The sequence below is a fragment of the Triplophysa rosa genome, linkage group LG6 (genome assembly GCF_024868665.1).
Source record: "Triplophysa rosa linkage group LG6, Trosa_1v2, whole genome shotgun sequence".
Classification (NCBI taxonomy): Eukaryota; Metazoa; Chordata; class Actinopteri; order Cypriniformes; family Nemacheilidae; genus Triplophysa; species Triplophysa rosa.
Window position 1 is genome coordinate 15,046,163 of NC_079895.1, and position 14,508 is coordinate 15,060,670.

General features: G+C 37.5%; 1 protein-coding gene across 1 annotated transcript in view; it reads left to right on the top strand.

Annotated features, from left to right (window-relative positions):
* kif5c (kinesin family member 5C) overlaps positions 1 to 14,508 on the top strand; it is a 28,716-nt gene that overhangs the window by 968 nt on the left and 13,240 nt on the right. The window contains exons 2-16 of the mRNA XM_057335972.1: positions 4,262 to 4,349; positions 4,492 to 4,565; positions 5,084 to 5,188; positions 5,757 to 5,805; positions 5,892 to 5,947; positions 6,024 to 6,111; positions 6,189 to 6,313; positions 6,411 to 6,515; positions 6,649 to 6,797; positions 6,915 to 7,063; positions 7,944 to 8,110; positions 8,221 to 8,289; positions 9,002 to 9,208; positions 9,613 to 9,756; positions 10,009 to 10,197. Coding sequence (XP_057191955.1) covers positions 4,262 to 4,349; positions 4,492 to 4,565; positions 5,084 to 5,188; positions 5,757 to 5,805; positions 5,892 to 5,947; positions 6,024 to 6,111; positions 6,189 to 6,313; positions 6,411 to 6,515; positions 6,649 to 6,797; positions 6,915 to 7,063; positions 7,944 to 8,110; positions 8,221 to 8,289; positions 9,002 to 9,208; positions 9,613 to 9,756; positions 10,009 to 10,197 — 1,764 coding nt within the window. The remainder of the gene's footprint in view (positions 1 to 4,261; positions 4,350 to 4,491; positions 4,566 to 5,083; positions 5,189 to 5,756; positions 5,806 to 5,891; positions 5,948 to 6,023; positions 6,112 to 6,188; positions 6,314 to 6,410; positions 6,516 to 6,648; positions 6,798 to 6,914; positions 7,064 to 7,943; positions 8,111 to 8,220; positions 8,290 to 9,001; positions 9,209 to 9,612; positions 9,757 to 10,008; positions 10,198 to 14,508) is intronic.

Here is a 14,508-nt window from a genome sequence, read left to right on the forward strand (position 1 = left end):
ATATCTATGATCTGCACTGTGAAATTGTCATGTCAACACGCCCTTTTACATGATGAAAAGCATGATCAGTAATAACAACGACAATTATTTATGACTTTAACTGTAAGAATTAATGTATCTCAATAGCTAATGTTTGTTTAGTGTATTGTTCTTATTTGCCATTAGTCACCAGTTGTTGTACCAGCTTTGTAATTCTAATTTCTAATGGCAGGTTATTTGTCACATTTGATATAATTTGATTTGTTGCTATGATTCAATTTCACACCGGAATATACGTGGCGAATTATCTTGTTCTATTATACCTTTTTGTGTCTAAGCTTTTGATGCCATTTAGATATTTAATAAAATTCAAAATGAATGCCAGCATGCTGTTGTAAATTCATAACAAAAGAACTAATGTGTGTCTCAATATAAAAAGCTCCACACAGCAAAATCGCCAGTGTTAAAAAGGGTCAAATTAACGCTCACAGTGTTTATATATCCACACTTTGAGAGTGTGGATTATACTGTATATACACTGTGAGTGTTAATTTGACTTTTTTAACACTGGCGATTTTACTGTACATAATCTAAAAGTTGGAAAACGTCTGATTCTTGTATGCTTGTCAACAGTGTGCAATGCTTTCACTTGTAGGAGTGGAGTTATTTGTGGTTGTTTTGCAGTGATGATCGTGTATGTGGGTGCGTGTCTTGCTGTACATATCAGACTTGAATAGTCTACACAGTAAGACACTGATGGTTTTTATGTTTTACAGTCAACTTCTAGAAATCCCTTGTGCAAACACAATAGCTCGTATTATCCGACCTATTCAGATGGTAATCATCTTTATCATGCCGAATCAGCACACAAAAACGAGTGTAGCTGGTATTAGACTTCAGTCTTTAAAGTACATTCTCATTAACATTAACAGAACCCTGCGGTCTCAGCTTGGCCAGATGATCCTAATGCCAGACATTTTGCTTGAGGAAGTATGAAAACAATGCAGACCGGGTAATATACAGTATGTACATCTATTACTGTACATATTTAACTGTCTGCATTTCATATTATGAGCATTCACTAGTTTCTTTCTTTGTGTTGTCACTGTATTTGTCTAGTACACCCTAATCTAGTTTTCACCCTAGAGAATTTAAAGTCAATAAATGTAATTTATGTATGGGGGAAGGGTTGATTTTCACACCTCTACCCCCAGCAGCATTGATGGACTGACAATGAAGAGATGTATTTATGTTTGTCTGTCTAATATATTAAACACATTTTGAATAAAAACATTATCTGATGCAAAGCTGCTTTCTTATGAATAGTAAATAACATTATAGTAAATTAATTAAGCATTGCACATTTTAATGATGCTGAAATAATGCAAGCTAATGGAACAATAATTGAACAACCCCAAAAATACAATTTGTCACTTTAGATTAATAGTTATTACAATTGGTAACTGTTAAACGGATTCAGGTTGATGTATATTTGTTACATTTTTAAAAATCATTTTTTTTATTGAAAATGTATTCAGTTAGTTGTCTTCTCTCTATTAAACATAAACAGATCTTTAAACATAACCAAAATTATTTGACCATAAATTTCTACTTTTAAGGAATATTAAGTAGCTCAGAGATTCAGTATAGCTTTTATGTGTTTGTGTACAGTATATAAACCTTAAATGATCATCCGACAGCTTGTGGCAAAAGAAAACTGTGTTTGATAATCATCTGCAGTGTGTCAGCATCAGGCTGGGATTTAATGTTTTGCTTTATGGGGGTTGTCTGGTCAGCAGTGTTCAATATGGGTGGTAATGTCCTATTATGTGTGCAAGGCCACGAAGAGTCCCAGGGCTCCTGCAAGTAATCTATGTTGCCGTAGTGACAGAGGTGCCGTTTGGGGGGCCAAACCAGTGGGCCAGATCTGGGATGTTTTAGTGGAATATTTATGCAAGTCCACAGAGGATTTTGAGCCTTTTGTGTTATAAAGAAAACACATACAGTATATAAGCATCTTGCAAAGATGAACTCATTTCTATATTTCTGTTTATTGTTAATGGTAGTTATTCACATACTGGTATACTGTATTTTCACAGGGCTGAATTTCTCTAAACAAGGCATCAATTATTGACGTAAACAATGCTGTTTTCCTGACCACATGTGCTTTTACAGGTTTTAGTGCCCATCCTTTGTTTTTGTGCATTTTGCAATTAAACTCATCTGTGTAGTAGCATAAATGTCCATTTCCATTTGGCAAAGTTTAATAAGTGAATACAAAAATGTTGGCACATATTGATACTGTCATGAAAGTGCTTGTACTTAGTTTGTTGGTTTGTACTCTTACACTCAAAATTATAACACGATTTAATGCAATAGGCATGGAAGTATTTATGTGACTTTTCTGAATAAAAAAAGATTTATCCCTAGATAGACAGTGATGGATAGAAAAGATGATTGCAGTCACGTTTTCCTAGCAATTGTGTTATTCTTCTCCACCATTGGCCAAAAGACAGGTGCTGCCTCAGTCAGCCAATCACTGCATATTTTTCCGGGGGAGATGTAGTTTCCGTGGTGACGGTCTGGGTTTAAGCAACAGCTCTCATTTTTGTCTCGGCAGGGATTCTTGACCCCTACCTGCTTAATCAGACGTACAGACAAAATAGCTGAGTGAATATTGTTAACTGTCTGACTATACAACATAAGACACAACAGACTAACGTATAGACATATGCCACGTCTGCATTATAGATGGGCATATAATAGAATAGAATTGGATCTGAAACTGAGGTATAATGACTCTCTTGCTCTATATGAAATGCAGATATTAATACATAGATTCCACATTTAGATGCTCTGGATCTATCAACAGATCTAGTACCAGAAAATATATCCACTGTTTATACAAGATCCTTTAGAAAAAGTACACAATATACTTAATGGTGCATGTTGCAGGCGCGTGTTTTGATTTTTCTACATATGTCAGTGCAGTCATTTGTATTAGATATTATAACAGATATAAGTATTATAATTGTAAATATACAGTTAAGCTATAAAATACCTTTAAAATGCAGCTATATAAAATGTAATATTCCAGCAGCAGGGGCGCCAGAAAAAAACGTAAAAGAAACGTTTTTGTAAAGTAAAATGACATGGTTTTCACAAACCCTTGTAAATGTTCCGTTTATTTCTGTAATTTACCATTTTTTACCAGATTTCAAATATATGCGTAAAATAAAACCGTAAAATAAAATTCCATTAAATCTTTTTTTTTTACAGTGTACTGTTTTCCTTTTAGCTGCTTAACACAAGTTAACACAAAAAATCAGCGTCCTCTGTAGTCCAATTTTCTTCATTGTTGTTCACATATTGCATACATGTTTGTGGGAGTTTATCTTATTGATTCTCTGGATTTCAGCTGCAGGTTCATGTCATGGCTCAGAAAAAAAGAGCAAGAGATTTGTTGGGCCTCAATAACATTGACTTGCAGTTGGGGGATGGGTATTCATCTCAAGGAAGTGCAGTGTCAGCGGAAAAACACAGAAGGTTTCTTTTATGAGAGTGACCTCTCAATGCAATTAGAGGATTCTTCATAAATATATATTATATATAACGAAATTGTATTTATTTATTTCGGATACTTGTTTTACCATGTACTGTTATTCCAATCGTAATCCCCACTCCTAAAACTATTATTGTATTAACTGTTCCACGTGGGCTCAAATGTCTAGCCACTTATACTGTTCTGTCATGCTTGTAAAATATTCAATGGGATTTTTGGAGCTCCCGTTTCTTAGTCGGGAATCTGTTGTATTCACACAACACCGTTGTGACCCTCCATGTAACGTATTCTTATGAAAGAGAGGGAAAGACGTTCTGGCCAAATTTGCTTTGACACATCTATAGGGCTGGAAATAGGGGGTGCGTGTGGAAAGATGCCAGGGAGTGAATTTCAAGGAGTGGCGGAGTTCAACCCAAAATGTAGAGAATTTCCATCTTTTATCCATGAAATGGCCTTCAAACGCTATGTACATAAATAAAGTATTGTATGCATCTATGGTTAAAAATAAAAACTAGAATCCCCAGAGTAAATAGGTCATTTCCACCACTGCACATCTATTTTATTTAAATGGAACAAAGTAAAACATATGCAGATTTACTCCACAGACATTGTCACGTAGAAAGAGTTCCATATCATGTTTGTTGGGCTTTAAAGCAATATGTTTTTTAGTGATCTTTCTGTTTTTACATGTTTTCTAACGGATTTTGCTTCTCTTTTTAGGGCAAGCCGTATATCTTTGACCGAGTTCTTCCACCAAACACAAACCAAGAACAAGTTTATGACTCCTGTGCCAGACAGATTGTTAAAGGTTTGTTCAATCATTACATGTTGTTGCAGACTGATTGGAAAGAAAATTGAATGTTTGAAACTTGTTGTCGGTAACCATAATTTCTTTCACGACTTTATTTTGGACAAAGTTGCTTTTTTGAGACTTGAGTCTTGTATTTCAGATGTGCTTGAAGGTTATAACGGGACCATCTTTGCATATGGCCAAACCTCATCAGGCAAGACTCACACTATGGAGGTAAAAAATGAAACATGCAATGGTGATGATGTTCACACGTTTGCATAGTTCATTAACCTTTCAGCACACGTAAGGCTCTTATAGGAAGAGAGAAAGTCACTGTGGACAAAATTGTCTAGACAGAATATATCAGATGAAATGACTAAAATGCCACACTCCTGTAGCAGCTGCAAAATGCCAGTTGACTGCAGGCGTTGCCCTGGAAACAACCAGCATGTGAAGTGATGTGAATGTAAAGTAAAATAATTGAGGCAGTGTTGTCTGAGGTGTCACATAAAAATGGATTTCTATGTTACTTAAATGTCTGTCCTGTTCTTTGAAAGATGCAAACTATCACGTCAAACACAACGTTCCCTATATCCCTCAAAGGAAATACAGACCGTATGATACACACATTTGGTTCATTCTTAAACAAAGTGTTTCGTTTTTACACAAAATGTTTGCGAATACTTTATTTGACAGTAATGTGAAGTCACTCATCTTTTATATTTTGTCCCTTATAACACACACACATACAGGGAAAGCTACACAGCGCCCAGCAGATGGGCATCATTCCTCGCATTGCCCAGGACATCTTTGATCACATCTACTCTATGGATGAAAATTTGGAGTTCCATATCAAGGTATTGGGGAGGGGAAATATCCAACATTAAAGTCCCAATGAAATAAAAAATGACAATGGCTATTTTTTCACGACATATTGCAGGGTTTATTGTAAATAGTTTATCAATGTGGGTCATTCTCTTTTTAAAATGCATGTGCCCTCATAATCTTTAGTTAAAATCTGAAAATCCACTTCCTTCCTGTAATGACTATCCATCTTAAATGAAGTATGTTAGACGGCTTGGGCGGAGCATCCGGTAACTCCTCCCCTTCAACTGTCAGTTCCATTTCAAAATGAAACGGCTGTTTTTATACATCCAATTAAATCCAATCATAGAAAGACGAAAGCCACGGCCACTATTTTTCTGATTAGAAATTCCATTTCACTCAGAAATGCGTCAAAATACGGAAGTAAAAATGATCGCAACTTCCATTTCACAAGGGACTTTAAATCTGCTAATGTGTACTTTCATTTTTAAAACTATTAATATTAAACAATGAAAATAACAATTGTGTCTGTTATTTACTGGTATTAAGAATTATATGAATATGTATACATTTTGTATCAACAAATTTTCCTTACCACAGGTCTCTTATTTTGAAATCTACCTGGACAAAATCAGAGACTTACTTGATGGTAAGATTTGAAATGGACACATTCCTCTTCATCTTTTGTTGTTTTTGAATCTCATTTTTATGTTGATTAAATGTTTGTTTTCTAAGTTTCCAAAACCAACCTCGCTGTACATGAGGATAAGAACCGGGTGCCCTTTGTCAAGGTAAGACTTGTGACCAATATAGTGTGTGTAGATTTACACCTTGATGTCTCATGTCTTTTGATGCTGTTGTTGCCAGGGCTGCACAGAGCGCTTTGTGTCCAGTCCAGACGACGTCATGGATGTGATTGATGAGGGAAAATCCAATCGTCATGTCGCTGTCACAAGTGAGTTACATTTTAACCCCAAATAAAACACAACCAATGTACTGTGCTGTAATGTTAATGTGTATGTTTTTCCACAGACATGAATGAACACAGCTCCCGCAGTCATAGTATTTTCCTCATTAACATTAAACAGGAAAATGTGGAGACAGAGAAAAAACTGTGTGGGAAGCTGTACCTAGTAGATCTGGCAGGAAGTGAAAAGGTGACACGCTTTATAAATTCCTCCTGAAGGATATCAGAATTTGTGTCACTGGATCAACACATAGAATAGATCAAATATCTCCATATCTCTCTCACAGGTCAGTAAAACTGGAGCAGAAGGATCTGTGTTGGATGAGGCTAAAAATATCAATAAGTCTCTTTCTGCTCTGGGGAACGTCATCTCAGCCCTGGCCGAGGGAAGTGTAAGTGCTCTGCTCTTCTCTTTCCCCTTGAATGCATCTCATCCTGTGTTCTCAAACTGGACCATATATCTCAACTCGTACCATACAAAACAAAAGCTTCATACTTAACTGATTAGATTTATCACCTTTACAGAAAACTCATGTGCCATACCGAGACAGTAAAATGACAAGGATCCTTCAGGACTCTTTGGGTGGGAACTGCAGAACCACTATTGTCATCTGCTGTTCTCCCTCCATATACAATGAGTCTGAGACCAAATCCACTCTCATGTTTGGCCAGAGGTGAAACCGTTTAGGCTCTCAAATGTGTCTATTTAACACATATACACAAACACACACATTAATATATCTATATATTCATATTTGTTATTAAAACGTCTTTGTTCTCTGTTAACACAGAGCCAAAACCATTAAAAACACAGTTTCTGTGAACATGGAACTGACAGCAGAGGAATGGAAAAAGAAATATGAGAAAGAGAAAGAAAAGACCAGGGGTCTGAAAGTCATCATCCAGCGACTTGAAAATGAGCTCAAACGTTGGAGGAAAGGTATAAACTTCATTACCTTATCTCTATTTATTTGATGTTTAATAGTTCAAATTCACTTTGTTGTGTGTGCTGTTGTCTGCTGACAGATCTTTAGATTTGCTTGAAAATGACAGTAATGGTTTGGATTGCTGTTTTGTGGTACTCTGCTTACTACATGATATTTGTGCTGCACAATTGGGCTCAAGTTCCTTTTTTGATGTAATTGTTTTAACAAAAGCTTTGTTTTGAGGTTTGAGTCCTGAAATAGGGACATAGAAATAGGTCCCATTAACTGTGCTAAGAAACAGAGCCAGTTATTTCTATTGTTCTGCTTTCTTTTGTTTGTTTATTACTAAAGCCACAACTAAACGGTGTATTTAAGTAACATTTTGATGTGCATTTGTTTAGGTTGAAAACGCATCACAATTGACATTGATACAATTTCCAGCTAATTCCACGGATTGTGGAACGAAGCACAAATAATGCCGTTTCTAACAAAACACATGCAAATAGACACTACTACAGGTAGCTGAATATATTTACCATCTTCCACGACTAAAGACGTGCTTAAAGCATTTATTACATTTTTATTTCGTTGTAAGTGTTACCAGCTGCTTTACTTTTAATGCACCTACACACAGATGCTGAAGTTAAGATTTCTCACATTTCTCAGCACTTCCAGAGAATCGGGTTTTGCCCCTGGGTGTAAACAGCATATTCATTCATAACATTTTTATATTATTTTTTATCCATTTTTGGCTATGGATTAAAGGTTTTTTGTCATGCTGTTGGTGAAAATATAACCCCATACTAAAAATGCAAAAGATGCAGAAATGTTTATAGAAGCTCAAGGCTTGACTTCTTTTATTGTGTTGACAATATTTCATCACTTTATCTTCAGGTGAGAGTGTACCTGTTAATGAGCAGCTCAGCAGTAAAGATCCGAAGAATTCCGAAGCCACTCCCGTAATTGACACTTCGGCTCCACCTCCTGAACCTCTTTGTGATTCAGAGAAAACCCAGTATGAGGAACTGATCAATGACCTGTATCAGCAGCTAGATGACAAGGTGAGAAATAGCTCCTACATGGTGTTAAAAATCTGTTACAAAAGTGTTTGAGAAGAAAAGTGTACCTCCCTCAATTTCACTCTCTTCCTCTCCTTTCTCTCTCTCCCCAGGATGATGAGATCAACCAGCACAGTCAGCTGGCAGAAAACCTCAAGCAGCAGATGGTAGATCAGGATGAGGTGAGTCACTCCAATAGCAGCCCCGTAGAGCAAAATAGTCATATTTGCCACAATCTACTGTATTACGTCAAAGTCCGTTTACGGAAGTCGTGCCACTCGGCGACCATGTTTGCAATGCCTCTGGGCAGCTATTTACATAATAGCAAGTCCACCTTCCTATTTACTTGAATGGGGGATATACAAATACAATAAATCACATACATTTCTAAAATTGCTGGCAAAAATAACAATTAAACAGTATATTTCCGATCAATAATTAAACATGACATGAAATGTATCATAACTTTGGTTTGCTAAGCCTAAATTGCGCTAAAAATCACCTTTTTCGAGGTCGCCTCATCTACTGCGCCTGCGCACTGGCTGGCAAACGCCTCACAAGAGCCCCGTCCCTGAGAATCATCAGTCTTTACTGATTGACGATTGGCTCGTTTTACTGGAAGGTGGGACTTCCTTCGCTAGAGTGGCAATATTGAGTGTTGCATTTCTCGCCATTCATTGTCGCATCTTGTTAATGTTAATTATATCTTTGATTATATCATACATCTTTCTTAAAAACATGTTATGTTAATAAAATATCTAGCTACACTGAGACACAGACAGCATTTTTTTAGTTTGAATCAAAATCTTAATACATAATATTTACAAGCATAAAATTTGATTTTACAATAGCTTAACAAATAAATGTATGATGTCCCATCCTGCGTGTACACAGCTGCTGGCCTCCACACGGCGTGACTATGAGAAGGTCCAGGAAGAGTTGAACCGATTGCAGCGTTACAACGATGCGGCTAAAGAGGAGGTGAAGGAAGTACTTCAGGCCTTAGAGGAGCTTGCTGTGAACTATGACCAGAAGAGCAATGAGATGGAAGAGAGAATTAAAACAAACCAACAGCTCTCTGAGGAGCTTGTGCAGAAGAGTGTGAGTAGAATGAGAAAATATTAATATCAGGGTCATATCTGGGTTATCCAATGAGATTCCAGTTTGATAAAATTATTTTTGTGCGAGACATTTTTGTCATGAAACATTTTAAGCTAATAATGTGTTAAAGTGTTGTGTTGCATTGTGTCATCCTAAGCTAAATCAATTCATATTCATATATTTTGGGATATAATTATGTATAAAGATACATAACAGGGTTGACAGATGACAACCAATTAATAAATAAAATAAATGTTTTAAATCAAATGTGTCATTGGGGTTATTTAGAAATGTGTCTATATTATATTAATACAGAGTTGGCATTATCTATTAATTTTTAAAGTTAATTTTTACATGTCGAAGTGTTGCTTTGTGTATTGATTGTAGCCTGTTTCATTATGCAGGCATCTCTGACTGGGGTGGAGAGGGATTTGGCTGCCCTGCAGGAAGTCAGCGGACATCACAAGAAGAGATCAGCAGAGATCCTGAGTTTATTGCTCAGAGACCTCAATGAGATTGGCAGTGTTATTGCCTTGAATGACCACAAGGTATAAGAACACAAATCTCATAAACACAAACCCATAAAACATACATGTCCTGATCCAAGCAACAGCAAGTGTTTTAGCGACCATTAACTAAATGTGTCCCCTTCCCAATATTTAAAATAATGGTTGACCGGTATATGGATTTTTCAATTGCCAGTTACAATTGTTGTTCAATTTAAATATGTGGTTACAGGTATAAATGTAGTGATGTAATTATAATATACATTTATGATTATACATAATCCTTTTACCTAGATGGCAGAGTTAAATGGCGGAATGGAGGAGGAGTTTACCGTGACAAGGCTCTTCCTCAGTAAAATGAAGTCAGAGGTGAAGTCTCTGGTCAACCGCAGTAAGCAGCTGGAGAGCGCACAGGCAGACACAATGCACAAAATGCAGATCAATGAGAAGGAGCTTGCATCCTGTCAGCTGCTCATCTCTCAGGTATCCTGTCGATTTATTTACTGAAAGGGCAGTAAACAGTGCCCTCATGTGGTGGGCTGGATTGGATTTTCTTGTTGACTTTTTAATTATTTTTATATGCTAAGAAATTCATGGTTAACTGTATGCTGCTTTATCAATCAATATTAGGATAAAAAGGGCACACACAGTTTACTAAACTAACCCAACAACAGTGGTACCCATTGACTTGCATTGATTTGTGTCTATACAGTAGATGGGTATGGGTACCTCCATTGTAATTGGTAATAAGGGAATATGTCGAAGAAACAATATGTCCAAGCAAAAGAAAAAAGTCTTCACTGCTGAGATGTAAAAGTCATCTGAATTTCAACATTTACCCAAAATTGTGACTTAAAAAAAAACGGGGATCATGGAATGCAATCAAATGTAAACATTTACATTTAGTCATTTAGCAGACGCTTTTATCCAAAGCGATGTACAAAGTAGGGGAAAACAATAGAAACAATTTGTGCAACAAATTAGCAAAGCTAAGATTTTGTTTTTTGGGGGGGGGTAGGAAAGTAGAAAAGAAGTAGAAGACTGTACTAATGGGCCAGATGTTGACGGAAGAGATGTGTTTTTAGCCAATTCTTAAAGACAGCTACAGAATCCACTGATCTTGTGGCAAGAGGGAGATCGTTCCAGAGTCATGGAACACATCCAGAGAAAGTGCGTGAGAGTGATTTTTCCCCTTTGTGGAACGGCACCACAAGACGTTCGATTGTTCGATTGCAGAGCGCAGGGATCGGGCGGATACATAAGTCTGAATAAGCGAGTGAAGATATGGGGGTGCCGAACCAGTGGTGGTTTTGTAGGCCAAGAGCAGAGATTTGAATTGGATGCGAGCGACTATAGGCAGCCAGTGCAACCTAACGAAGAGAGGAGTGACGTGCGCTCTCTTCGGCTCATTGAAGACCACTCTTGCTGCTGCATTCTGGATCATCTGAAGTGGTCTGGTTGTACAAGCTGGAAGACCAGCCAGTAGAGCATTGCAGTAGTCGAGTCTGGACAGGATGAGAGCCTGGACAAGAACTTGTGTAGCATGCTCAGACAAGAAAGGTCTAATTCTCCTAATATTGTAGAGGATGAAAATACAGGACCGAGTGGTGCTGGCAACATGGTCTGCGAAGTTCAGCTGATCATCAATTACCACTCCCAGGTTTCTGGTCGTTCTGGAAGGAGTAATGATTGATGAACCTAGTTGAATGGAAAGGTAATGCTGAGTCTTCGGGTCGGCCGGGATCACGAGAAGTTCAGTTTTTGCAAGGTTCAGCTGCAGGCGATGGTCCTTCATCCAGAGTGAGATGTCATTCAGGCATGCAGAGATGCGCTCAGAAACTGTCGGATCATTAGGCTGAAATAACAGGTGGAGCTGTGTGTCATCCGCATAGCAGTGATACGAAAAGCCATGTTTCCGAATGACACAACCTAGGGACGTTATGTATATGGAGAAGAGTAGCGGTCCAAGAATTGAGCCCTGGGGTACCCCTGTACTGAGATGCTGGGACTCAGAGACCTCACCTCCCCAGGACACTCTGAATGACCTATCTGAGAGGTAAGACTCGAACCACCATGTCGCCGCTCCAGAGACACCCATAGTCTTGAGGGTCAACAGGAGGATGTGGTGGTTGACGAAAGCGGCAGAAAGATCCTGGAGCAGTGTTGGGTGTAACTAGTTACTAAGTAATTAGTTACTGTAATTTAATTACTTTTCCCTTGAAAAGTAAAGTAAGGGATTACTCTTATTTTTTCGGTAATTTAATTAAAGAAGTGAAGTGAAAGTGACCTATTTGTCAGGTATGGTGACCCATACCCGAAATGTGACCTCTGCATTTAACCCATCCATAGAGTAGTGAACACATGCACAGCAAGTTGTGAACACACGTACACCCGGAGCAGTGGGCAGCTATCACTGCAGCACCCAGGGAGCAAGTAGGGGTAAGGCTTGACATTAAGCATTGTCATGTGGTTGTCCTTCGGACAAGTAAATTTGTCATTCACTTGTCCGAGTACAAAAATTACTTGTCCAAAGATAAAAAAAAATGATATTTTATTTGATATTATAGTATAATATAATCAATATAATTGTTTCGGATTTAGATTGGTTAAGTTTGCTTCTAAGCATCTTAACTAGTGTCTGCTTTGGCCGCCTGAATTTGGTTATAGGCCTACTCTCTGTGACTGCTATAAAACAAAGGCAAGTAGTAATTATTATAAGTGTTAAAGCCACAATATGGAATATTTGGACCACTAGATGGCGCACTTTCGAAACAACAACAAAAGGCGAAGCTAAATGACGTTATGTAGGAGAGTGGAATTATGGGACATGTCGTTTTCACCATCCAGAGGCGTATGGAGATCGCCCATCATGTTCATGGACGAGGTAATGAATGAATTTTATTTTATGTCATCATAATGAATTAGCTTGCAAGAAACGTGGAATGTAATGCTACGTTAGCCCGCGACTGATATTGGACTTTGTCAATTGATTTGGTAGTGTAATGCTACACAGTTTTACCTGTTTAAAACAGTCATACAGTCGTCGTTTAAAAAGTAAATTTGAACAAACCCACAGCATTTACAAGTAACATTATTGGCTACATATTTTTGTGCGACATATACTATATTTCATAAGGTAACTGCATTCATAACTATTCAAATAATCTGTGCATGAGTATTTCGTGTACAATAAAAAAATGTGCTTACCTGTCTATTAAAACACATGCGAGAGCGGAGTCTCTGTCGAGTCCAAGTTGGTCGCGAAGCTCTCTTCATTTAGAAAACTCCAAGCCGATATTAATCCTTGTTTTATTTCTTCGTTTGTCCATAATCCTGCTTGCCTCATTTGGCCTGCGTTTACACTTTTTTGGGTTTCCTTTACTCGCCAAAGAGTAATCGTGATTCATAATAACAGAACAACAGATGCTGCGTCCCAGATGCTGTATAACCACTTCGGCATTTGCGTGTTGCCGTAGTTTCTACAACCGGAAACTGAGGGTAGTGCGGAGCACCGGATATTAAGTCACTGATATGCGACAAATACAAGGGAGATAAGGGACGGGCCATTATTTTAAATAGGAATTTCTCTGGATTTGCACATTCTTGGGAACATTTGGGATAATGTAAGTACAGAACTGCATGAAATATTTCACACTGTGCAAGTGATTTTTGGATATTTCATAACAAAATTCTTCCATATTGTGGCTTTAAGGATGTAAATTAACTTTTTTTGCACATAGCACTGGTGCTAGAGAGGTTTCAAGTTTGGTAGCACAGGCCAAACAGTAGTAGCACAAGTATAAATTGTCTGTTGTCATCATTTAAAAAACTTATGCAGTTAATCATGAATAGGCAGGTAACTGACAAAATACATTAATGTTACATACAGATGGATAAATTAGGGCCATATCATTTTTAGAATACCTAAATTTGTTTGAATTTTTCTAAGTTCTTTGTTTTTCATTTATGTATTTATATGCTATGCATTTATGTTTTTGTTTTCTCGTTCTGATTCTGGTTTATAGTTATTATAGTTATACAAAGACAAAACGATATGACAACCATACGATATACTAGTTATTGATTACATATGGTGCTCTTGGCTAATTACATGCACTAATTACTTTACATTAAAATACAGGTTGACATTTCTACTCTAGCATTTTTAAGTTATGGATCCATGAAGTTGGCATATGTGTCAATACTGTTCAATGAGACATTGCACTTATGGCCCAATTTGAGGGGCTTTATCTCAGTTGTCTTTGAGGATGCTTTAAAAATGTCCGTTATACCCAGTGTCCTTGGCTACCACCATGCAGAAAAGCAGACATTTTTACTGTAGCATTTTAAAGTTATGGACCCATGAAGTTGGCATACGTGTCATTACACTTCAATGGGCCGTTGCTCTTATAGCCAATTTGAGGTGCTACATCTCAAATACCTTTAAGCGTGCATTGAAAGTTTCGCATTGGGGTTATACCCAGTGTCCGTGACTACCAACAAGCAAAAAAGCAGACATTTTTACTGTAGCATTTTAAAGTTATGTACCCATGAAGTTGGCATATGTCACAGTGCTGTTCAATGGGCCGTTGCTCCTATGTGCTATTTGAGGTGCTACATCTCAATAAACTTTAAGGGTGCATTGAAAGTTTCACATTCGGGTTATACCCAGTGTCTGTGACTACCATCAAGCAAAAAAGCAGACATTTTTACTGTAGCATTTTAAAGTTATGGACCCATGAATTTGGCATGCATGTCAATACACTTAAATGGGTCAGTGCTCTCATGGGCCAT